The 26,868-nt window shown below is 43.0% G+C and overlaps 1 protein-coding gene across 1 annotated transcript in view; it reads left to right on the top strand.

Annotated features, from left to right (window-relative positions):
* Positions 1–26,868, top strand: part of LOC136837473 (acylphosphatase-2-like) — a 275,757-nt gene that overhangs the window by 222,816 nt on the left and 26,073 nt on the right. Inside the window, exon 3 of the mRNA XM_067102262.1 lies at positions 14,601–14,617. Within this exon, the coding sequence (XP_066958363.1) occupies positions 14,601–14,617 (17 nt within the window). The remainder of the gene's footprint in view (positions 1–14,600; positions 14,618–26,868) is intronic.

The raw sequence follows: 26,868 nt of genomic DNA, 5'->3' as shown, positions 1-26,868 counted from the left end.
ATTGCAGTCCTTCATCACAACAATTTCACTAGATAAAACCTAGAATTTAGTGGAAATTAGCCAGCATCATTCACCGAAACATTAGGGAAGCGATCGATATTCAGCGAAACTTCCCAAAGCCTGACACCTTTCATACAGATGTGCAGAACACCTGCTCACATTGTACAGGTCGAAGGTGATTCCAATGTAGAGCTCCCTGATCACTTGGTGGACCTGTGACCTCATTCGGCCGGGATGGGGTCGCATCAAAAATTGGTCAGGGTTATGCCATCTTCATTTAACGATGTCTTGATCTCACTGTAACTCCAGTTGACATATATATATATATATATATATATATATATATATATATATATATATATATATATATATATATATATATATATATATATTTACACATATACATAACGTATATATACATATACATACATACATATATATATATATAAAATATATATATATATATATATATATATATATATATATATAGATAGATAGATAGATAGATAGATATATAGATAGATAGACAGATATTGCCTCCCGAAAATGGGACGAACACTAAACAGCTGCCGCTTGCAACTGTATTCACAATAAACATAGGAAGGTAAAAGATCATTCATTTTACTCCGCAAAACTGCACAAGAACGTAAATCTCCGACAGCAAATCAGCATTTCATTGAGATATGGTAATTGCAAAGAGCAAGAACGATAATTCAATGCCATTGTACAGTTTATACATAACTAAAATTCTTACTGACATGAGAACGGAGAGTTCAAAATTATATTAGATAAACCCTAGCGATTAGAAGCTTAGTTCCCTGTGTTAGTGAAGTATATAAAAATTCCGCTGGATAATCCTTTGACTAATAACTCTCTGTTAGCCTTGAAATACTGACAAAAATATATACAGTATATATATATATATATATATATATATATATATATATATATTATGTATGTATATTTATATCGAACTAGCAGTGGTTTTCGGTGTCAGTCATATTATCATCAAGCGGTGACGTCTAAAATAAAGTTATGGATAGAGCAGTTATTTATATGCTTTTTGCTCTTCCAGTGATTAGTCCCTGTAATTAATGTCTACCCACATCAGTATAGCTCAGGAGAACATATTAGTCCCTGTAATTCTGTCTCTCTCTCTCTCTCTCTCTCTCTCTCTCTCTCTCTCTCTCTCTCTCTCTCTCTCTCTCTCTCTCTCATACTATATATATGTTATATTTATATATATATATATATTATATATATATATATATATATATATATATATATATATATATATATATATATAATATATATATATATATATATATATATATTACATACATTATATATATACATACATATAGATAGATATGTATGCGTGTGTGTGCTGGCGTGTATGCAGGCTCTTCATGTACTTATTCCGTGATAATCCTCTCTTAAGATTTGCGTATGATATTCGTTATTTCACTAGGAAAGATTAATTCAACACCAGTGTTAAATCTGTCTGTCTAAAAAAAAAAAAGAAAAAAAAAGAGGACATTCGAATGCAGTTGCTTAAATTATAGTCTTTTTATTCTCTCATTATTATTATTATTATTATTATTATTATTATTATTATTATTATTATTATTATTATTATGTTTTCTTTCGTCTGTCTGTTTGCCCAAGCGAATGAAAACTAACAAACAAATTGTGATCTTCATCGATTTCTACCAAACATCCTCAACACAGACAGACAGAGACAGACAGGTACGATTCAAGTAAATGTTTAATTATAATTTAATTATAAGTCTTGATATAATCAACATTGTTCTTTTTTTCCCGACAACAAGCGGCTTCTCCTGATAGGGAATGATTCAAAAAAAGAAAATCTCGGGGCGGTAGTTATTTCCACACTAATCCTTTAAAATCCTTTTACTAGTGAAGGCTTATTGTTGTTGTTGCTACTCTTGCAAACATAAACTAGCCACTGGGGGAAGGGGAGATCAAGCCGGTCCCAAGTCCGGATAATTTGGGAGGGTTGGAGTCAGGAAGGGCATCCGTGTATAAAACTTCTGCCAAAACTAATTATGAAATTGGCCATCAAGGTAGAAATAGCTGGAGGAGACTCATTAAAAACAGCTATACCCCTCTTATGAATTAGCCCGAGAAGAAGTTTGTTACAAGTAAAAAATGCGCCGAAGTTTCTTCTGCGCAGTCGTGTTTTCTGCGTAGCGTATAATCAAGGCCACCGAAAATAGATCTATCTTTCGGTGGTCTCGGCATAATGCTGTACAAGCCACGGCCCATGAAACTTTAATCACGGCCCGGTGGTGGCTTGGCCTATATCGTTGCTAGACGCACGATTATAGCTAACTTTATAACTTTAAATAAAATGAAAACTACTGAGGCTAGAGGGGTGCAATTTGTTGTTTGATGATTGGAGGGTGGATGATCAGCATACCAATTTGCAGCCCTGTAACCTCAGTAGTTTTTAAGATATGTGGGCGGACAGAAAAAGTGCTGACGGACAGACAAAGCCGGCACAATAGTTTTCTTTGCAGAAAACTAAACCATCGAAACCTTGATGCAAATTGAGTTCCGATCAACGCACTGTAAGTAGGACGGCTATAATCGAAAGCGATGAAATTGCTGTGACCTTGGGACAGGCTGGCAATCAGTGAATCTGTAAAGTCACCAATTCGGCGCCAGGATAGTGTTTCGCGGCGCCATTAATTAAGTCTCCGCTGAGCTTGTTTTCTTTGGTGACTTCCGTTTTCTTCAAGCTAAATTAGTCACGCCTAAAACGTGCCAGGTCACGCATTTTAATCATTTTTACTTTATGGTATTTATACGAATGTCACACATTGTGTATCACATGTTTCTTCATTCACAGGCATCAAGACTGTATCTATATTGTGTCTCTGTATGTTTTTATTGTAATTTGTACTCGTTCACTGCATATTATTGTTTATTGTTTCGACCTCAGGTCACAGTCAATTCCATTGTCTCTCACGGTTCGCGTCAGTCGGCCGCAATATAAGCCGCCTGGATCTGTAATAAATCAGCAGTAACCTTTACCTGCTCGTTTCTTTGACACCTTACAGTGGTGACCCCGGGAGTATCCCGGAGCCATTAGCGGACTCACACGGCGACTCAGTCTTGGCTCCAGGATTTCTCCAAAAACGCTCTTAGCGGCCTAAACACGGCGCTGTAACCAGCGTTTTGAGCGTGCTGACTCTCGGCGTACCCCACCAGCCGCCACTAGCGGAACACACGGCGCACGAAAGTGCGCATCGACGCCGAGTATCCTACCCAGTGGGGGTCAGAGCGAGCATGGACGCCGGATATCCCCTCCTTCATGCAGTTAAACGCGACCCCGCGGACCCGGAGGTTTACCTACCTCCCATCGCAGCCGCCCCGCCCCGCGCCGAGGCCCTCCCGCAACTCCACACCAGCGCCCGAACACACGGCCGGGCAACACAATCGCGGGCCGCCCTCACCCTAAAGCTGCCGCCCGTTTACGCAGGGCAACCCATCGAGGTGGCTGCGCAGGGTGGAGAGCCACTTCAGAATCGCGGACCTCACGGACGAAATCCTACAGGCCGACACAGTGCTCAACGCCCTTCCGAGGACGTGTACAACAAACTCATCTCGCGGTACCCGAAACACTCACCTCACATACAGCACCACAAAAGTTCTCCTCGAAGCTTGCTCCCTGCCCATCGCCGGCGGGCCGCCCGTGCTATCGACCTTGCCAATAATCCACGCCACGACCTCGATCCAAGAGACGCTTGGGGCATGGTCGTAGATCTCCTGTCAACACCAGTCTCGGTGGCACAAACAAGCGGCAGGAGATAAGCTTCATACGAAATTTTCCTTCGCCAACTCCTCCCGGAAGTACGCAACCAGATCGCTCACCCTACACCATGCCTGTCGAGGACCTCAGAGGCGGCACAACACTCACAGACTCCGTCAAGGCTTCACAGCGGCTAAAACCGGCCACTCAGCCGGTCAGCTCCGGTCCAGCCTGAAGAGGACGTAGAGCAGCCCGTCAACGCCATCGCCAACAGACGTCCACCGAACCACAGCAGACGGTGGTCCCCGGCTTCTGTCGCTATCACAAGTGGTTCGGAAAGGACGCCCGAAACTGCCTGCCGCCCTGCTCGTTCAACCGTTCAAAAACGGGGGTGGCGGCGGCCAGCAGGACAGGCCGCCATGGCAGCCGAAGAACCCAGGGCCTCAAAAACAGTAGGTTTTACGTCCGCGACACCGTCTCCGGCAGGATGATGCTGGTCGACACAGGAGCCTTTAAGTCGGTCTTCCCAGCATCCAGAGAGGACCGCAACCAGACACCAGACCGGCCGCCTTTCCTGACGGCCGCCAACGAACCCCATCCTCTCCTACGGCACCAGGCTCCTGTCGATCTCCATCCTGGCCAGAGTTACTCCTGGGACTTCATCGTCGCGGACGTAGGAACCCCACTCCTGGGGGCCGATTTTCTGGCGCACTTCGGCCTGCTAGTCGACGTGGGGCGCAAGCTCCTCGAGCACCGACTCCTGCCGGTCTCTCCGTTAACGGCGGACCCAGACCCACCATCAGCGCCGTCGCCCCACCAGCACGCACACCTTCTGTCGGAGTTCCTGAGGTGTTTGGCCCGAAGCCGCTAAGTCCCCGGGGCCCCAGCCAACACGGCATATACCACCATATAGTGACTAAAGGGCCCCGACACATGCGAAGTTCCGCAGGCTTCCCCTCAGCGCCTTCAGGAGGCGAAAAAAAGCATTCGCGGGAGATGGAACGGATGGGCATCTGCAGGAAAGCCTCCAGTCCATGGGCCTCCCCCTCCACATGGTGCAGAAACCGGACGGCTCCTGGAGACCCTGCGGCGACTACAGGCGGCTCAACATTGCAACGGAGCCCGACCACTACCCTCTACCCAATATGCAAGACCTCACGGCCTCCTTTCACGGGGCCAAAATATTCACTAAATTGGACCTTCTTAAATCTTATTTCCAGGTACCTGTTGCGCCAGAGGACATACCAAAGACAGCCATCATCACGCCCTTCGGGTCCTATGTGTTCGCCTTCTCCACCTTCGGGCTGAGGAACGCCGGGGCCACCTTCCAGCGGCTCATGGACAGCATCCTGGGGACCTAAAATTCTGCGTCTGCTACGTCGACGACATTCTCATATTTTCCAGGTCTCACAGCGAACACCAGAGGCACATCAAAGCAGTCCTCCAGCGCCTCCAAGAAAACGGCCTCGTCGTCCGCTTTGACAAGTGTACATTCGGCGTCCAGAAAGCAGAGTTCCTGGGTCACGAGGTGTCTCCGACAGGCGCCCGCCTCTCTTACATCGAAAGTGGCAGCCGTGAGCAAAGTTCCCGACACCCACCTCCATCAAGGCCGTCCAGGAGTTCCTTGGGATGGTAAACTTTACAGGCGGTTCATCCCCGGGATCGCGCACACCACGGCCCCCTGACGGAAGTCCTAAAGGTCAACCGAAGTCCCTGTCTTGGGGACCCAGCCAGCAGCAGGCCTTTTCCCGGACGAAGGCCGCCTCTCACCAAGGCAACCGCCTTGGCACACCAGGATCCCAAGGCTCTCCAGCTGACGACAGACGCCAGTAACGTTGCCTGCGGTGCTGTTCTGGAGCAAATCATCAACGGCGCCCCCAGCCCATCGCCTTCTTCAGCAAGAAGTTCAATCCTCGCAGAGTCCCGATACAGCACCTTCGACAGGGAACTCTGCGCGATGTACCGCGCAGTTCGGCACTTCAAGTTTCCTCCTGGAGGGACGCCCTTCACAATCTTCACAGACCACCAGCCACTGGTTCACGCCATTCACGAAGCAAGGGGACGCATGGTCTTCCAGACAGCAGCGCCACCTCTCAGCCATAGCCGAATTTACCTGTTCCGTCAGGTACCTCCCGGCAAGAAAATCCCGTAGCAGACGCCCTCTCCAGAGTCGAGTTGAACGCAGTGCAGCAGTGTAGATTACCAGGACCTTGCCAGAGAACAGGCCGCTGACCCAGAAACCCCAGCATACCGCACCGCCATCACATCCTCAGTGGCGGACGTGACCTCGCCCCGAGGCCCCAGCCTGCTCTGTGACATCAGCACAGGCCAGCCCCGCCTTTGGTTCCAGCCTCACGCCACGCCAGGTATTTGACATCATCCACGGCCTCTCACACCCTCCGGCAGGACCACGCCAAACTGCTTTCAAAAAGTTCGTCTGGCACGGGTGCAAAAGGACGCCACAGCCTGGGCAAAACAGTGCCTGCAGTGCCAGACCAGTAAAGTGGGTCGTCACACGCAGTCGGGGTAGGCGAGTTCCCCACAGCCAGGGCGCCGCCGGCCACATCCATCGACGTCGTCGGGCCCCTTCCCCATCAGGCGGATCCAGATACCTCCTCACGGTGGTAGACCGTTCAACGAGGTGGCCCGGCCACACCCATGCAAGAAGCCACCGCCAGCGCGTGCGCCGAGGCCCTGCTCTCCAGTTGGGTTAGCCGCCGCGGCCCGGACCACATCACAACCGACAGGGGCCCCGCTTCCTCTCCGAGCTGTGGTCTGCCCTGGCTCAACTGCTGGGAACCACGCACCACACCACCACAGCGTACAACCCAGCGGCCAACGGCCTGGTTGAACGGTTCCACAGGTCCCAAAGTCATCCTCATGGCCCGCTGCACCGCCGAGGACTGGAAACATCAGCTGCCGCGGGTCCTCCTCGGGTTGAGGACCGCCCCAGAGCCGACGGCACCCCATCCGCAGCTGAACAAACCCATGGGGAACCCCTCGTGGTGCCGGAGAGCTCGTGGACGGATGATCGCCACTCCCCCCCATCTCTGCAGAGGCTCCGCGACGTGGCCGGCAAGTTCGCCTCCTTGCAGGCGCCATACATCGACAGAGCAACCACCTTCGTGCCGCCACAGCTGTCATCCGCCACCCACGTCTTCGCCAGAGTCGACGCCGTCCGTCCACCACTAACTAAGCCCTACAGGGGACCCTTCCGCGTGCTGGAACGGAACAGCAAGGCGTTCCAGCTGGCACTCCCAGGCAGGAACGACTGGGTTTCCATAGACCGGCTAAAGCCCGCCTTCCTGTCGGAGAGTCCCGGCAGCGACGCAGCACCCCTTCCGCCCAAACGCACTCCAGCACGCCCTCACCACCGCAGGCGGCCGCCCCAGGAAGGGACCGCCCAAACAGCAGCCTCACAGGCGGAGGCCCCTCAGTTATCTTTCAAGGAGCCGCGGCACCTTCAGCGCCCCAGCAGATACAGGGATTAATCAGACGCGTCCTCGTCTTGGGAGTATTTGTAAAGTCACCAATCGGCGCCAGGATAGTGTTTCGCGGCGCCATTAATTAAGTCTCCGCTGAGCTTGTTTTCTTTGGTGACTTCCCGTTTTCTTCAAGCTAAATTAGTCACGCCTAAAACGTGCCAGGTCACGCATTTTAATCATTTTTACTTTATGGTATTTATACGAATGTCACACATTGTGTATCACATGTTTCTTCATTCACAGGCATCAAGACTGTATCTATATTGTGTCTCTGTATGTTTTGTATTGTAATTCGTACTCGTTCACTGCATATTATTGTTTATTGTTTCGACCTCAGGTCACAGTCAATTCCATTGTCTCTCACGGTTCGGCGTCAGTCGGCCGCAATATAAGCCGCCTGGATCTGTAATAAATCAGCAGTAACCTTTACCTGCTCGTTTCTTTGACACCTTACAATTCTATCTTCCTTGTAACTCAATCGCTGGAAATACTACTGCTGAGTAAACTGAAAGAAAATCTTAGGCACTGACAAAAATAACTGAAATGGTCGAAACGTGTTAGCTGAATAATTTTACTTCTAAATTGTCTTCCCGAGAAGATTGTTGATTTTCCCAGATGGGAGGTTTCTAAGTCCCTGAGCAAACATTCCTTGTTCCTGAAGGGCACTCGGTCCAATGAAACTTAAGTTAGGCCCATCATGATCTGGCAGGGTATACAATTTTATTTTAAAAAATCTGATGTTACATTACAATTTAACTGGCGTCATTTCTAAGGCTGTTTCTGGCTATATAGTTCTAATTACTTATATTCTAGGTTCCATCGAAGCAAAATTTGACAAAACATCCTGACTGTTCTCTAACCCTCATTTATCCGATCCGGCTCTAAGAAATTGTGTAAATTGCACCAGCAATGTCTAGTCTATTTTAATCCTTACAGCACAGAAACATGATTAGTTAAATTGCCTGCTGACGCTCCGTGGAATGTCAACCGCCTTCCAAAAATATTTTTTAAGTTCTGGAATTATGTACACAAGATCAAACTTCTTTGAATTACCATCATTTTAATTTTTCGTTTTTTTTATTAGTTTACAGTTTCGCGAGTCAGTTTCAAACATTTGAGATGAGACTGCCCGAAATCTGTAGATTTCACACATTTTAAAGAAAAAAAAATATATAAAAATCGGAAACGCCAAAAAATCAGATTTCAGATTGATCCGTTGAATCTGTTGATCTGGCAACACTGCCGGGACTATCTACAGCACTTTCTCTCTACAGGCGCAGAACTCTTCGAAATTATAGCCAATGAGATTGACGTCTTCGGCTCTCCCTGAGGATGTTTTGCTAGAAAGTTGACTAGCTAAATCCCGAGATATCGTAGATGACCAAATACACGAGAGTGACCAGATTGGTCAAGATAAATTTTCTGTAACGCCCTCGTCATTCGTAGCCTGCCGCTATTTCCCGAACTTGTACTGGATGACCTGACCCTCCTCATATTAGCATTGCTATCATCCCTCATTAGAACCCGATGTACTCCCGAAAATATTTAGGTAATGGCATCGGTGGGTTATTGAGAGAATTCGTCACAAGATTTTCCAAATATCTTGTCATGTGTTTGTGTGGGCTTGTTTTTCCAGTTATCGAAGAAAGCCCAGTTTGAATGCCCGTAATCCGACTGTCATTGTCAAGAGATTTCTACAATACAGGATCCCAATCTCTGAAATTGTAAGGGACCAAATTGTAAAACTCCGTAGAATTTTCAAAAATAATGAGTTCATCCACACCCAAATTACTCAATTCAAAGCATTAATTCATTAACCCCTCCTAACCTAACAGCTTTCATACAGCCAAAAAAAAAAACGGGGCTTGTGTACAATACTACATATATCACTGAATTTGTCTCGGCTAACCATTGTACATTTCTCGAGTGTGCAAACAAACTTGCATTGCCGTGCCATCAAGAAATTCCAAGAGAGAAACAGACACTAATGTTCCACAATTGATGATAATGAGGTGGCTGTACCAATTTGTTTCAGGAAGACGCCAAATGATTCATCTCATGTTAATCAAACCTTATATGTGCATTGTATTCATTAATCTGTGTGAATGTCAATGTGATGTCCCTGAGGAATTTTCTAAAGAGAGAGAGAGAGAGAGATACCAGTTTTATCATTGCACGTTCCCACATTATCAGACTCTCAGGAACGATCTGTCATTGTCTGTTGATTCCAACTATTTTATCAAATTAGTACCGAAGTCGAAAACGATGTAATTTTCATCCAGTAGGAGGGGACATTTTTGCTCAGAACAATAAAAATTCATTTTCTGAAGAACGCGACTTCAATAATTACAATCATTTCCGACCCGTTTATCATGCTAGTCCAATTGTTTTGTTATTAGTTACAAAGTTCCCAACCTCAATAAATTCTTATGAAACAATTGATGTGCCATGCAAGTTTATTTCAACCACTGTAATTTACATCCAAACAATGAATCTTATAAAGTAACAAACTAATTAGTTTCCAGATTTGAAGATGCCAAATGTCTGCCAAGGTCATCACGTTAACACTGCATTGAAACGGCATTAATCTGCTATGTCCGCACTTTGGCCATCAATGTAGACTTTATTCCAATCCCACTTTTTCTGTGTTTCATCAGATCTTATTAATCGCTGATCAGCCAGAGGTTCCAAATTCTGTTTGTAATCCACCTCCAATCATCAAACATAAAATCCAAAAGCCCTTGTTGCCAATCTCAGTAGTTTTTATTTTTATTTAAGGTTAAAAGTAATAATGTAAATAAATCTTTCCCAAGTCAGTTTAATATCCCAACCACTAATTAACTGCCAAATGTAAATATTTCAACCATTGTGTTTTTGCAAACCAGGTGACATTCCGAACTCAGATTTTGTAGCTCACCTTTTTAATGTTATTGTGGATTCCTTTTTATTGTACTTGAAAGAGTATAAGCAGTCCCCTTATTCAACTGAGTGAATGTTATATTATATATATATATATGCCGATATATATATAAATATATATGTATATATATAATAATCGGAGCTACAAACGATCCTCCAGGAAACTTGAATTCGGCCCCATTCGGCATGAATCCACTTTGGAGAATTGACCAACGAAGGATATGAAGTGAACATCATGGAATTCAGGGGCTGCAGTTTTGGTGACGAGCTGGCTAAATTTGATCAGTTTGGCGAAATCCATTGAGCCATCTAGTCGCTAAAAAGGATCGTCCGATGTCAAATATTCCAATTCATTTATCCTTCGATAAATTTGCAGAATTTAGAAAAAATTTTCAAATCTATTTGTGGAAAGATATATTTTATTTTTGTAAGAATTTCGAACAATTGTTTCAAGTCTTCCGCATGGTTGTTTATAAACTTATATATTTGATAAAATCTCAAATATATATATATATATATATATATATATATATATATATATATATATATATATATATCTTATATACTGTACAACATATATACAATTTATAATAAATAAATACTTATATATATATAGATATGCATAGCTATATATATACAAAACATTTATACTATATTATATATGCTAGTACCACTATATATTTATGATTTGTGTGTGTGTTGTGTGTGTGTGTGTGTGTGTGTGTGTGTGTATGTATGTGAGTGACAGTGTAACATACAATGTTAACCGATATATTCTGTATCAATATATATATATATATATATATATATATATATATATATATATATATTTCACAAATATTAAATAAGCTACTGTATTTCCATAAATACACTCCTCGTCATGATTGAAGATGTATGTATGTATGTATCCTGGCCTTCCATTGATATGTATGTATGTATGTACGTTGTATGTATGTATGTCTGAATGAATGAATGAATTTGTTTGGTCGATCTCTCATGCAAAACAATTCACAGGGAACCTGTTAAGATAATTGGTGTTTCCTTGAGTGCTTTCTGCTCCCCTCCCGCCTTAGTCATGCTACCTTTGATGAAATAGATTATATCCAGGAGTGAACCTTGTGAATAACCTAGACAACACCCCTATTTGTGTCTGGGGTGATTTGCATAAACGCTTAAAAGTATTCCAGTGGAATGTAGATAGATAACGCTGGATATGTGTTAGGGCTTCAGAGAAAGGGATGAGCAACAGGAAATGTAAAAAAACAAGTACATAATGCGCCGAAGTATCTTTGGCGCAGTCGAGTTTTCTGTGCAGCGTATAATGCTAAATGAAACTCTCAGCTATATCATGGCCTGTGTTGACGTTGCTACGATGCACGATCGGCTATTTTAATTTAAAATAAAACTACTGAGCAAGAGGGCTGGAAGTTTGGAATGTTTGATGATTGGAGGTGATGATCAACATCAACAGCCCTCTAGCCTTGGTTTTTAAGATCTAGGGCGGATTAAGAAAGTGCGGACGGACAGACAAAGCCATCTCGATAGTTTTATTTTACAGGACGCTAAAAATTGGGAAGATTTTACACAGACAACTGGTAAAATTTCGACTCTGTCTAATTTAACCGCGTTAAAAAAATGAGACATGCTTGAATGTCACAGAAATACATACAGAAAAGAACAAGAAATAGAGGGAGAAACATTATACGATAAAATATGCCAGATTCAGATTATTGTGCAGGGCGAGTTCAAATTGTTTAAGGTTGAGTGGTAGAAACAGCCTAACAGGGCACCTAAGAAATATTGAATGCAAATTGAGCAAAGCAGAATTAGAATTTAGCCCACGCCCTGCTTTACAGTTGTGGACTAAGTGAAAAGAGATAAAAACAATAAATGTACAATAATCATGTGAATAAGTAAAAAAACAAGACAAGAAATATATACAATAAATAAAAGTCGAAGGAAAAGGGAGGAGAAACTCGAAGAAATTGATTAAGAGTCGAAAAGAATTGAGGTGCCGTTGAAAAGGCAAAACTATCCGCGTAGTGACTCTCCCGAGCTGAACAAGACGTTCCGGACATCGCAATTCCAAAAAAATAATCACTTCAAAACAACTGCCTTGAAAATAATTTAGAGGAAATGGCAGCTAAAAAATTGGTTGCTGTTGACTTCAGGGCCCCCTGGAAAGGTCACTGAGGGTCCAGTATTCAGTTAGTGTCAAATAATCTTTTCGAGGTGTCCACTCCCCCTTTTGTAGGACTGTCATTATTTTGTCTAATGCTTTTTGGTGATATTCTCTTCCACGGGACATTTTTCTTTAGTTTTCCTTAGGATGAACGGGTTGAGTCAGTGGGATTTATTTAATAAAGGCCAATACGGTAACTGAACCTTGTTAACGTAACCTAACTTAGGATGCCGGCCAGGAACACCCGGGAGATTGTTTCTCATTAGGATCCCAAAAATCATATTCCATTATCGTAGGTTTTCAGAATGAAATAGACTATTCTAAGCCGGCTGTCCGCTTTTTGATTGACTATGGCAGATTGACGTTCTCCTGTGTTATTTTACTTGCTTTGTATAATTCCTTCAGTCATATTTTTTATTTTTGTAATTTCTTCTAATGCTTGACCTTTGAAGATAACGATCGACTTGAATTACCTTATGCCCGTGGCATTAACCCAGCGTTCCGCCAACGAGGCCCACCCCCCTCCATAGCAAACGTATGTTTGTAACTAGTAAACACCCCTAGGTACATTAGGTTGGTATTTTTGGGGTGTTTACTGGATGACAACAGTGACTGCTTGTCTATTGACAACATGAAGGGTGGGGGCATCGAATCCAGTTGAATGCTCTTAGACCTACAATGGCTAGGTATTTCAAGTCAAAACAAAGTCAATTCCTTTGTTACAGCAGGCCTTCAAAATGACTACTTTAAACTTGTAAAGCATATAAAATTTTTATGAAAATGTCAATTGCCATAGTCTGTGTTCAAAATTTTTGACAGCACGGTGAGGGGAATTAGAGACTATTTTTGAAATATAACCCATTTGTTGACCTGTTGAGTTTTAGGCTATATTATCTTTTAGCTTTGGTTACGAAAATATAGCCTAGATATGAAGAGCTTAAGAGATAATGAATGTTAGCCTTAACAGATAATTTTGAGTGTTGCTGACCGAAAAGTTTCTGAGATTGCCAAACAGAAATTTAGGTGAATTCTATTAGAGGTGATGTCGACAATCCTGTAGATATTTGGGTAAAACTGAAGACTGCTACTGCAGCCTGATTCCTGCCAGTCACCATGCTGGATATTTACTGCCTTTCTTCATGTTTTTGCCAATGATACTTACTGTATTTAGTTTATATTTTTACATTCATCCCCAAGGGGCTGGTACAAAACACGGCGCTCAGATTCTACATAAAATGGTAGTTACTGAACCAGAGGGAAGTGGTAGTAGTCTTCATTTTTACCTACACTTAAACTGTGAGACTACTTAATACCTTCTGATGGTCTGTGGTAGGCATCATGGAACTGGCACTGTTCTTTGTAGAAAACAAAAGATGAGTGTGGTCACAATATGATTTTCTTGTGAGGAAAAGAAGGTTGTTGCTAAAGTGATGATTTGTATAGACAAAACAGAAATTGTTTGTAGCATTAATTTGTAATTGTTTGACTTTTATGTTAGAAAATATTAAGCATTCAAGATTCTTATGACAAATGAGGCCATCCAAAGAAAATAAAAACAAAGTAAACAAATAATTTAATGTTAGGTATAATTTGGACGATGTCTGGAGGGTAGTGGGATATGGTTTAATTAAGTCTTCCCTGAAAATCAGGCTGCGTAAAGGGAATGATCACTAACTAGCTGTAAATTGGAAATGTGTTTACCTATTTTTCCTTTCATTTTTTACATACAATAACAGGCATAAATATCAATAAAATATTCCAAATATATTTGGAAAGGAAATTTATAATTTTTGAATGTGCAAAAAGAATTGATACATCTCTAATTATATTTTTAAAACAATTTTATTAGGAAATCTAAAGAGATATCTGTTCCTAGATAAATTTAGTGTGTCATTTTTTGCTTTTATTCTTGTTATTTTTTAATTTGTAAACAAACTACAAGGCAGTTCAGGTATTCAGCTTCAAAACCAGCATTATACTGTAAAAAAGAAATTTACACTACTTGATAAAAGGAAATTATTGCTAAGCTCATCCAGAATGGAGTGACTTATTATAAATGAGTTCTTGACCCCCTTCTCTAAAACTCAAAAGACTTGAAATGCATAAAATATTGTAGTGTTATTTAGATTTATAATAAGAGGTGAGCTTCATTTTGTGAAGAGGAATCTGCATAGTTAGTGGTTGCAGTTGTGTTAAGTTTAAAATTTATTAATGCATAAATTTCTCTCTTTTTCAGGTGTGTTCTTTCGAAAGGTAAGAGTGGCTTTCTTGTTTTGGGTCTGAGTGCCTATATTGTAAATGTGAAGAAACATAATCTGTTTCTTCCTCTATAGCTACATAGTTATAGCGAGTTTCTTTGTCACTTCTTATTAAGAAAGTGACTAAAGTTGCCTGCCCAAAAAGCAGTTGTAAAATTAAATTTCTTAATAGACAAAATCTTTTTGTAATAAAGACCCATCCATTTACTATTGCCATTCGTGTGTCCATTCATCCTTCCAGCAGTCAGCAAATTCTGTAAACTGTAGACATAACCCAAAAAAGAAGTTAACGTGCCCTACCTACTTGCTAGGTATGCATCCAGACTCTAGCAGTCTGGTGGTAGTTATGTTGTTCCCTATGTTGTGTAGACTTATCAGAAGGCAGTTACTTCCTAGGAAATTAGTTAGCTTCTTTTGAAAAATGTGTTGATTTTAATTAATTGGTTTCAAAACAACCCCATCAATTTACTACTCTCTGTGGGAATATCATCTTGTTATAAAAGTATAAGAGCTAAACACGGGGCTGAAATCTGCGATGTGAGTGTAATTGTGAAAACAGACCGGTATGTACAGAGTCAAGAATTGGAATATAACCTTGTAGTAGTGTGGTCAATTGGCAAGAATTTTAGCCCTCATCAGTTTAGAAAATTAATCTAATTTCCATTTAATTCATTTTTTAGTAATTAACCCCAGTTTCATCTTTGTGTAATCCAGTTCCTCTTTCTCCATCCTTCTTAATGGAGTGATTTATAAATGATTAGTTACAGGGTGTGTCTTTTCCTGTTTATTTTTACATACTTTGTTTATTGAATAATGCATTTATATGTTCTGTGTTGTACCTAGTTCAGTAATTACAGTATTTGCATTTATATGCTCTGTGTTGTGCCTAGTTCAGTAATTATTTATTTTCAAATTGACTTTGATTGAAATGTGTTAATGTTTGTTACTTTGGTATTTTTTTATTTGATTTCCACTCAGACTAGTCAGTAATTAATGATGACAAGTAACTTGGTTGGTTTCCTTTTGTTTATTGTATCCCTTCCATACACTGATGCCCTTGTTGTTGTAGGGATGGGTTTAGAAGCTTGTGCTGGTTCATAAAGCAGTTTCAGTTGACATGGGATCTTTGCTTTTGGCTTTAATAAGAGGGTGTACTTTTGCTTTCTGTCTTTCTTATTATTATTTTATTATCTCTCTCCCATATTCCTTTCCCCTTCTTCCAGTGAGTCTTGCTATTTTGTTCAACTGTGGTTTTATATTATTAAGAACAACCTCACTTGAACTCCTTTTCACTGTAATTAATTTATATGGCTTCCCTTCATTTTGCTGTCCAAGTCTGACTCCTTGTCTTCACCGATCTTGATTATTGATAAAGAAACCTGTTGCATGGAATGGTGCTCATTTTCAAAGCCAGTAATGGGAGTTGTGGGATGTTTCATCAACCACCTGTTAATGTGGACTTGGGAGGTATGAATATCAAAAGTCATCTTCCTTCTCTGTTGGGAATATCCATTTAAAACTAGTTTGGATTTCAGAGGGAGGCTAGTTCTCCTTGGATTTCAGTATTTGTGTGTTTTGAATAATAAGATGATTAGAGCTGGGATGATTGTATTCAAGTAGTGTTCTCAGTCCCATCAAGCATGTTTTGTCTACATCTACAGTTGGTTCCATAATTTCTGGTGGGAGTGAATGGGGAAGTCAGTATTGATTAATTTATTGAGAAGTGATATTCATGAAGGGATAGTGATTTCTATTTTAAAATTTTAGACAGTTTTACTGTACAGTATTATCATTTTGTTTTTCTTCTGTGAATTCTTTGGAGTCAGATCCCCTACATCCATGTATTCACAGGGGTAACCAACACAGCACGACCACAAGAAACAAGTAAGGGGTAACAGTGTTTGTTTAACAAAGCAAAAGGATGCTTGGTTGTAACTTGGTAATAAAATATTTTTTAAACATCTAACTTACCTGGTAGTTATATATATAGCTTAAGTCCCTGACGTCACGGCAGAATTTCAAAAAACTCGATGGCAATCGCCGATCGGTAGTCAGGTGAACCACCTGTGCGCCTCTACCCAGGTACCTGGAACCATTCCAACTATTCCTCAGATCTTCCCTGCCGCTGTGTCGGTAACATCGATGGAATTTCGCTCGTAGCCTGTGTTTTTCGCAACTTATTTTGGTGAAGTACACTTTGGCTTGGCTTTCGCTTGTTCGCTTTTGGATTTTCTTATAACATATCTGACTTCATCGAGTGTGAAAATGTGTGTGTGGGGATGCAAGCGGCTTGCTAAAGTCTCCTTGATCCCCACTTAGTATGTCTGAAGAACGGAATGAAAGACCGGCTCAGAAGAGCCAAGAGTACTGTTTCTCACTCTTCTTGATATAACCAGGAATAGTTAATTCTTTTCCCTTGATAACTATCCTATTGATCCTTCTCCCGTAGTGGTAGTCTCTGAACCCCTACTGAAACAGGTAAGGACCCAATATTTTAATGATTTGTTGGCTGCCATTCAGACCCTGGCCCAACAGGTAAAATCCCTCTCAGAAGACAGGGATAATATGTGATCGATAATAAGAGATCTAAAAATACAAGTGTTAATATGTTGTTAGTGCAAGTGCAGTGGAGGGTGCGACCGCTCGGTCCTGTTGTGCTCCTAGTCCTAGACCTCTTCCAAGCTCACCAACCCCTGTGAGAAGGAAAGTCGACAGACGAAGGGAGGCAAGAGGCTTTAGCTACCGAGCAGTCGTCCCCTCGAGCGCACCTGTTGACGTTTCCCAGACGCTCACCTCGCCATAGGAAAGGCGAGGTTAAAGTGTTTTTTCGTCCATTGGTTGCTGTACGTCAACCGAGGAAGCTTTTGACCGATGTCGCACAGGCGGCCAGTTCTCAAGTAACCTCTAGGTTTGACGGGACAGCGAAAGTTAGAAGTATGGACGCCAGGGGGCGGCCGAGAAGCTGGACGCCAGGGACGCCGAGCGCCGAGAAGCTGGACGCCAGGATGTCAGACTTAGAAGCTGGACGCCTGGACGTCAAGTGTCGGAAGTTAGACGCCAGGACGCCAGGCGTCATGAAGCTGGACGCCAAGACATTAAGCTTCAAGAAAATGGACGCCAACACGCCAGGCATTAAAATCCAAGAGACTGGATGCCAGGACGCCAGGCGTCAAGATGATATTTTGAAAAGACGCCGCTACTTCCGTCTTCTAAAATCGAAGAAGAGAATGATAATATCTCGCATTCTCCTGTGAATCCTATTGTAGAGATTTCTGTGAAGACAATATAAAAGACCATCAGCTTTTATCAGACTTGAAAAGACTTATGAAGATATTTTGAAATTTTTCCCAGAGAAATTTATCCTGACTGCTCCAAGTTCCCGCCTTCAGAATTTACTCTTGTGAAGGCGTTCGGCCTAAGAGGGCAGCATTTACGAAGAATGGATACTTTCTCGTCCAAAGTGGAAGGAGAAACAATGAAAGACAGCCTTTGATGGAATTTTTCAGAACTCATATATCTGATGTCGTGTATGGATAAAGGACTGGAGATAGTTCCAACGAATCAACTGCACCTTTCTCAGCGGGACTCCTGAAGAAAAGGGCCCATCTTTGCTCTTTCCTGGCTAATGGGGTCACGTCCAATCAAAATCAGAATTGATTTATACCTCTTTTTTCCTCTCACCCCTTCTCTCAAGGTTTGGTATAGAGGCCTTTTCATCTTTGGCCCAGAAAACCACGTAAGATTTAAGATCTAAAACAGCAAGAAAAGTCCTACCTACGACTTTCATCGCTAAAAAGAGTAAGGCTGAGGTTCCTGTGTTTCAGGTATCTCAGCTCTTTCATGGTCGGCCCTCCGATAGAGGTTCCTCTAGGGCGGGTAGATGAATGACAACGAGAAGAGGCTCTACACAGGGAAGAAGAAGGACCTGCCTTTCTTCTCCTGCAGACTGCGGTAGGAGCCGGACTGTCCAGCCTGAGTAGGCCCCCCTCTAGTAACAAGACAATTCGACCTTTCTGCCAAATGCAACGACAGAACCAAGGCAAAGGTTCTACAGCAACAAGTGTCTATGATGTTGCAAAAGGAGACCAGACAGAGAGTTCAGGATCCGAATTCCCCAGGATTCTACATTCGGTTATTCCTGATCCCCAAATACTTGGGGGGTTAGAGACCGGTGCTAGACGGGATTGCACTCAACTTTTTTTTGTGCAATAAACAAAGGTCGCTATAGAAACGACAAAATCGGTTCTAGCAGCGGTCAGACAGCATGACTGGATGGCCTCACTGGACCTCCAGGATGCGTATTTTCACGTCCCCATGCACCCGATCTCCAAGAATTTTCTGAAGTTCGTCCACGGGAAAGGTTTTATAGTTTCGGTCTCTCTCTTTCGGCCTAAACAGACAAGGTTGACGTCTGGCTCTGGAGCCGAGACCTCTCAAGAGCAAGTTACCCAATATTGAGGGACGTCATGATAACACTTCATAGACTACAGATTGTAGCCACAGCAGCAGCCGGAGCTCTTCCCTTCCAGCCCCAAGGGTAGCTCTCCTACTAAGAACAAACATAGACAGTTCTATTCAGTCAGGATACCGGGCTGCAAGAGCGTGGCGGACACTGTGCTGCCTTCCGTGACATCCTCCTCTTCCTCCTTCGGATTGGTACTGTCTCATGAACCCTCCACGGTCCATTATTGACGATGAGAAGGAAATAATTGCCGTGAGTTGAGGCTTCCCCAGCCTGTCCCCAACAGCAGGAAGCCCCGCATATAGCTTTACTATAAAATATGCAGCAGACTTTGTCTTCCCAGCTGCAAGCGTGACAACCAGGAAAACAGAAGAAGGATAATAGACGCCCAACTAAAGCTTCTAGACGTCCAGAAGTTTAAGACGCTGAACGTAGTGAATGAAACTCTAGACGCTGGATGCAGTGGCGTCAAGCATCTAGGGAGTGAAATACCATGATGACAAGCGTCAATGAACCCAAGACGCCAAGCGTCAAGGCATTGATCGCCAGGGCGTCAGGCTTCAAGATATTGGAAGCCAAGACGTGGAGTTAGCTCAGGACGCAAGATGCACTGGCATCAAGCGCCTAACAAAGAATTAGGTCTACTGATAAACAGATAGAAATCTCAGCCGATCCCATCCCAAGAGGTTCTATGCCTTAGGATGAAGATTCAGAGTCAGGATTTTCGGTTTTTTCCGTTTATTGCAAAGACAGGACAAGCCTCAAGAAAATTTCAGAACTTTATAAAGAGACAGTCATGCTTGGCAAAGGAATGGATGAGTCTGCTGGGAACCCTTTCTCGCTGGAACGGTTTGTCTCCTTTGAGAGGTTAATTCTATACCCCGTTACAGTTTCATCTAAATCGGAACTGGGACAAGGAAATAGAACTGGAGACCAAGTGCATCCCCATTTCGGAACCAATAAGACCGTATTTGTAGTGGTGGAACGTCCCCGTCAAGCTCCAGGAGGTCCCTTCTCTATATTAGAGGAACCCAGACCTAGTGTTGTTATCCGGCGCGGACGGACTCAGTATGGGGAGCAACACGAGGGAAATAAAAGTCTCGGGCTCCTGGACCAGAGAGCAGGAGGAGTTAAACATCAATTAGAAGGAATTAACTGCAATCCTTCTAGCTCTCAGGAGTTCGAACACAGTGGGGAACAAAGAGGTGCAGGTCAACACCGACAACACGGCAGCGTTGGCCTACATCAGCAAACAAGGGGCACTCACTCCAGGTCTCTATACGAGACAATAAGAGAATCTCTTCTTTGGGCAAAGGAGGAGAATGTAAAACTAGTAACCCACTTTATCCAAGGGGAGAAAAATGTGAGGGCGGACATTCTGAGCAGGAAATAAAGTCCTCTCAAAAGAATGAACGCTACATCAGGACTTTGGGGACGTCCTTGCATAGATCTCTTCGCCACAGCGCAAACGTAAGAGGTTGGACACTTACTGCTCTCCAGTACCAGATCCCGGGGCTATATACATAGACGCGTTCCTGGTGGACTGGTCCAACTTGGACGTGTATGCATTTCCCTATTTCAAGATAATACACAGGGTACTGAAAAAATTTGTGTCACATGAGAGGACTGGAATGACCCTTGTAGCCCCTTACTAAACGACAAGAGATTGGTTCCCAGAAGTACTGGATTGATGGTGGACATCCCGAGTAGCCTACCTCAGAGAGTAGATCTACTCAAACAACCCCACTTGGAAAGATATTACCAAAACCTACAAGCGCTACTAGTAACTGCTTTCGGACTATCGGAAAACTCACAAGAGCCAGAAGTTTTTCGAAGGAGGCAGCTGGCGCTATCGCAAATCAAGGAAGTTATCCACCATTAAGGTATACCAATCCAAGTGGGAGGTATTTAGAGGATGGTGCAAGGACAACCATGTGTCCTCTTCCAATATTTCTGTAACCCAAATTTGTATATAGAGAACTCACCAGCATGGAACCTAGACGTGGTCCTGAGGTTCCTCATGGGAGTAGGTTGATCCCTTGCAGAGGACATCTTTAAAGGACTCACCATGAAAACTCTTTTCTTGGTCAGTTTGGCCGACAGCTTAAAAAGAGTTAGTGAGATACATGCTCTCAGCAAGAATATAGATTTTATACAAGGCAAGGCAATCTGCTCACTGCAACTAGGCTTCCTTGCAAAAAATGAATACTCATCACAACCCTAGCCCAGAACGTTCGAGATTCCGAACCTAACGGACATAACAGGGGAGGAGAGAGAGAGTCCTATTCCCTGGTAAGGGCTCTAAGGCTCTACCTGGATAGGACAAAGGACTTAGAAGGAATTCAGAAGGGCTTTGGTGCTCAGTCAAAAGCTCTCTGTATAGATGTGAAGAATGCTCTATTTTATTTTATCAGACAGTTGATAAAAAGAAGCAAATATGGAATGTAGAGAGATAGACTACAAGATTCTGAAAGTAAAGACGCACGAGGTCAGGGCAGTAGCAACCTCTGTAGCTCTTAAACAGAACAGGTCCCTGCAGAGTATCTTGACACGACCTTCTGGAGAAGCAAGTTAGTATTTGCCTCTCACTATCTAAAACAAGTCAAGACATTATGCGAAGATTGCTATACGCCAGCCCGTTTATAGCATCTAATTCAGTAATGGAGAGGGGAATACCCCTACAATCCCATAAACCAATACCCTTTTTCTTACCTTGGAATTGAGAATTTTTATGGTTGTTTGTGAAGACTGGACGCAGTCTTCCGCAATCATTGGGATGAAAGTTCCTTGGTAGAGCCCGAACAAGGGTATTGAGAGGAGGTCTAGTCACATAGAGGTTATACACCGGTTGACAGCCCCTAGAGATTTTCAGCCCTGGGTGGATCGCTGATCTCTTAAGGAATGCAGACATAATGAGAGGGAGTTCATTGAAGTCAGCTTCCTTAATCCAATCCTATAAAATAATACCCTTTGTTCTTGCCTTGGAATGGTTGAAATTTGATGGTTGTTTGTGAAGATTGAACGCAGTCTTCCACAATCATTGATTTTAGTCAGATGATCATTTTGTTCCTTGGTGACGCCCGGAACAAGGGTATTATAGGTTGTCTGTCACATAGAGGTTGGTACACCGGTTGGCAGCTCCTAGAGGTCTTCAGCCCCCTGAGTGGATCGCTGGACCTCTTAAGGAATACAGACATAATGAGGCGGAGTTCATTGAACTCAGCTTCCTTAATCCAATTCCATAAAACAATACCCTTTGTTCTTACCTTGGAATGGTTGAAATTTTATGGTTGTTTGTGAAGATTGAATGCAGTCTTCCACAATCATCAATTTTAGTCAGATGATCATTTTTGTTCCTTGGTGGCGCCCGAACAAGGGTATTATAGGTTGTCTGTCACATAGAGGTTGGTACACTGGTTGGCAGCTCCTAGAGGTCTTCAGCCCCTGAGTGGATCGCTGGACCTCTTAAGGAAAGCAGACAAAATGAGGGGAGTTCATTGAAGTCAGCTTCCTTAATCCAGGTAAGGACCTTAAGTTGGTTTATTAACCCAGCAAATTCCAACGATGTTGGCTGTCTCTGACCCTCCACCAAAGGTGTCAATCAGCTATATATATAACTACCAGGTAAGTTAGATGTTTAAAAATGATATTTTCATAATAAAATAAATTTTTGAACATACTTACCTGGTAGTTTATATAATTAAATTCCCACCCTCCTCCTCTAGAGACTAGGGCATGGAAGATCTGAGGAATAGTTGGAATGGTTCCAGGTACCTGGGTAGAGGGCGCACAGGTGGTTCACCTGACTACCGATCGGCGATTGGCGAGTTTTTGAAATTCTGCCAAAGACGTCAGGGACTTAAGCTATATATATAACTACCAGGTAAGTATGTTCAAAAATTTATTTTATTATGAAAATATCATTTTTCTCCTGATCTTAGCCAGTCAAATTTTGCCTGGATTTATATGTGGTGGTCATGAGTTCAACCATGATCATGGCATAATAGATTTTGCTGGCAAAACATGACCCTTTAGTCCTTATAGTTGGGGTTTTGGTTGAGCCCATAGGTCTACCTGCTGAGTCATCAGCAGCCACTGCCTGGTTCTCCTTTGTCTTAGCTTGGATGGAGAGGGGCATGGGTGATGATCTTGTGTGTATATATGTTCAGTCTCTAGGACTGTGTGTCAGTGCAGTGGCCTATTCCTTGCCTCTGCCACTCATGTGCAGCCTTTAAACAAGACTCCTCACCAGTCATGTAGACAGTGTGTTCAGTTTGTTTGTCGATCCATGACCACTCTTTAATTTTTAATTGTGACTTAAATATGATTTATAACATCTAATTATAACCAAAATTGAATGACCAATCCAATTTTATTAGGGTAAATTTCAAAAAAAAATTTACAATTTTAAGTCTGATGTTAAGTGATGAGTTTTACTTGATGAAATAATTATGTATTTAAAACAAAAGTGTTTTAAATTGATTTCAAAGTTTGTATGCTATGAAACACGTTATTAAACATATTTTGGATATTTTTTTTTAGAGTTTTACCTTAAACAAAGTTACTATTTTTGTGTAAGAGTCTTTATATCATCTTAAAATATTTGTAGACCATTATCATTAAATTCATATATGATTTTGAACACCTGAATTAGCCTGGTTACCTTCAGCCCGAACTATATCCTCAACTCATTACCCACTAAGTGGGTAATTAACTGTCTCCGATTACCAACGCTTACAGGAAAATCTTGTCAAATGAGTTCAGCATCGTTGGTAACGTAGGTCAAGTCCCGGCTGTGTATGGCCGAGATCCTCAATTGATGTACTTTGTTGCCATGCTGCTTGGACTTGTCCTACATCAGGCGAATTTTTGGTTCTATTTGACCCCATTTTTTCATTTTTGGTTTTGGATAACGACTTGGACTGGTTTTGATCGCCCTTTTCTCTGGATTGTTCTTTTCCTGGTTCCCGTCTTGACTTTCTGGCTTTTGATTTCGAAATGGATAAACTAGATAAGACACCACCCTTGGACAACACTCGGCTTCCCATCTGCTTTGATGACGGAAATTGCTACCGCTCCCATTGCACAGCCTGCAAGAAAAGGATGAGTGTCAAAAATGACAGACATTCGTTTTTGATAAATTGCAGGAAAGTCTTTGTAATTCACATTGCAATGAGAATGTCATGGTCTATGATCAGATGGAAGATTATCTCAAGCAGGAAATCATTAGTTAAGAGCAAGCGAAAGATTCAGCGGTAGAGACTCTGATTTGACAAAGAGGCTTTTAGAATCGAAATTATTTAGGAAATTAGAAGACAAATTGTCAGCATTAGCATTAGTCTGTTTTCCAAGTTTCATGTCAAAATTAACGGGAAATAAAAGATCAGGACAAAGATAATAGGGAGAATGCTCTTTTTCAGCTCCCTGCCTGTTCCAGAACCAGCCCTAATGGGTGGCGGGGGTCAGTGGAGAACCGCAAACCTCAAGGTAGGATGAACTGGCAATGGAGCAGGCAGTGTCAGCAGCAGATTTCCCTTTCCCCTGGTAACGTAAGTCCTAAGGTAAAATCAAATTTAGGTTTGACTTAGACAATTAGGAAGGATGGTAGTAGATAGTCAGGAAGAAGGTTGAAGGTCAGTCGAGAAGGTGGAGGTCGGCATCCTTTGTTAGATCCAACAGCTGTTCTTTTTCAAGCAGTAGGCTCTCTGCAACAAAAGGTTGCAAAATCGGTAGACATGATTCAATTGTGGTTGAGCCTTCTGGTTTGACCCAGTTGTTTCTTCTTCTTTCACCCTTCTGGGGACAAACATCTGCCCATTCAGGACTCCGCCGGAGATGGATTGGGAACATTTTAGAGTATAATGCTGACCTGTTGGGGCTTCTTAAAGGCTACAGATCTTTGGTTAGAAATTGCAGATATTGGGTTTCTAACATTTTTGAGCATGTTCTTGAAAAATCTCCCAGAATTCACAAATAATGCTTTACAAGACTTTGGGGAAACAGAATCAGTCTATTTTCTTTCTTAAAATCTATGGCCCTTTCTGTATCTACAGATGATCTTTTCCCAGTGCTTTAAAAATCTTTTTTGTACATGCAAACTCCAGATATAGATAGTCTCCGACGTTCCCGACAGAATTTCAAATTGCATCTCTGCACAACAGGTAGGTCAGGTGATCTACCATACCGCCTGCTGCTGGGTGGCGGGAATAGGAACCATTGGGTTTTCTTAATCAGATTTTCTCTGTCGCTGGTTCCGCAACATCTGTTGTTGGTTCCTCCTGCTTTGATTTTCATTTTTTCGCTTTGAGGATCTATTTTGGACTGATTTTGGTGACGATCTGATCTTTGGTTGGCATACGCCTTGTGGACTGTTTTTTTTTGCTTTTGGATTGGGAAGTAAGAATGTATGATGTTAATGAAAAACCTGTGTTCCACGTGATTGTGTGCTAGGCAAGAGTGTAGGTGAGGTTACTGAAAGCTGTAGATCCTTCACACTGTATGTTGGACTAGGGGAATGATTGTTCTTCTGACACTCTAGGTGCAAGGAGTGATCTCAGTTGTCTGATCAAGAATGGAAGGTTTTGACTCTTATTTGAAGCAAGCTTGGAAGGATAGAGTTAGGAAGGCTTCTTCCAGAAGCCTAGTCAAGGTTCTCCTGATGAGATCAAGAAGATTAACACCAGACTCTCCTAATCCTTTTGGTTTCAGCCCCTTCACCCTTCATCAACCTGTGGATCAGGAAATGGCTGCAGAACTCCGCAAGATGGTTGGCAGATATGGAGGAAGGAAGGTAAAGTGATAGTGATATGTCAGTGTCCCCAGTGCAGTGGAGGGCGTCTGATCGGCTCAGATTGCTCCAGGGTCTAGACCTCTTCCAAACTCCCAGACCCAGTGGAGGAGGAATGTTAAAGCCACAGGGAGGATGAAGAGCATCCCCAACGATCAGGCGTCCCTCTCGGCAGATCCAAGTTTTGTCCCAGGCTGCCTTGGATCGCCATAGGAAAGGGATCCTGAAGAAGTGTTTTTCTTCTGGCTCTTCTCTTCTCTAGAGGGTTTGGAGTTCGGCTGAGGAGTCGCTCTCTTGAAGAGGATCCTGAAGGCTCCTAGAAAGATTATTTGGACTCGAGCCCTGAGCGCTCCGGGGATTCTCTATAGTCAGGAAGAGAGCTCTGAAGATCTTCCTCCTCTTCTCCTGCAGGAGTTAAAGTCTCTCCTTCTCGGCCTCCAGGAGCAGTTATCAGCTCTTGTTGGCTCTTTGCAAAGGCTGAGCGCCTCTCTAGGAAGGATGACCTCTCTTCCTATTAAGAGTTCCAGAAGCTCTTCCAGCAAGTGTCGCTCTTCTCCTGCCAAGCTTCAAGAAGTAGCAAGCTTCTTCTCTCAGCAGGCGCTCTTCGGGAGCAGGCGCTCGTCTCTGCAGGCTTCCTTCTTCCAGGCGCATCAAGGCGGAGGAAGCGCCTCTCCCAGGCGCCTCTCCTGGGGCTCCTCTCCCGCAGTACTTCTCCTTTGGACAGTCAGTGAAAGGCCTTCTTCCAAGCTCAGCCTCCTTCCAGCAGACACCGCTCTCCTGCCAGCGCCCAGCTTTAGGGCCCTCTCCTGAAGGCTCTCATCAGTGGCAGGAGCCCAGCACCTGTCAGGCGCTACTCTCCGGTGTCAGGCGCCATTCTCCGGGCAGGTGCTCTTTGTTGGACAGAGTGCTTCTCCATCCAGGCTCTCTTCTCTGATAAATGTGCCCTCTTTCTTTTAACGTTCTCCTCCTCCTTCTGGCCTGGAGGAAGTTTCAGAGG

This window comes from Macrobrachium rosenbergii, chromosome 59 (assembly GCF_040412425.1).
Source record: "Macrobrachium rosenbergii isolate ZJJX-2024 chromosome 59, ASM4041242v1, whole genome shotgun sequence".
Classification (NCBI taxonomy): domain Eukaryota; kingdom Metazoa; phylum Arthropoda; class Malacostraca; order Decapoda; family Palaemonidae; genus Macrobrachium; species Macrobrachium rosenbergii.
The sequence above is the reverse complement of the archived record's forward strand: the minus strand, read 5'-3'. Positions and strand labels throughout refer to the sequence as shown.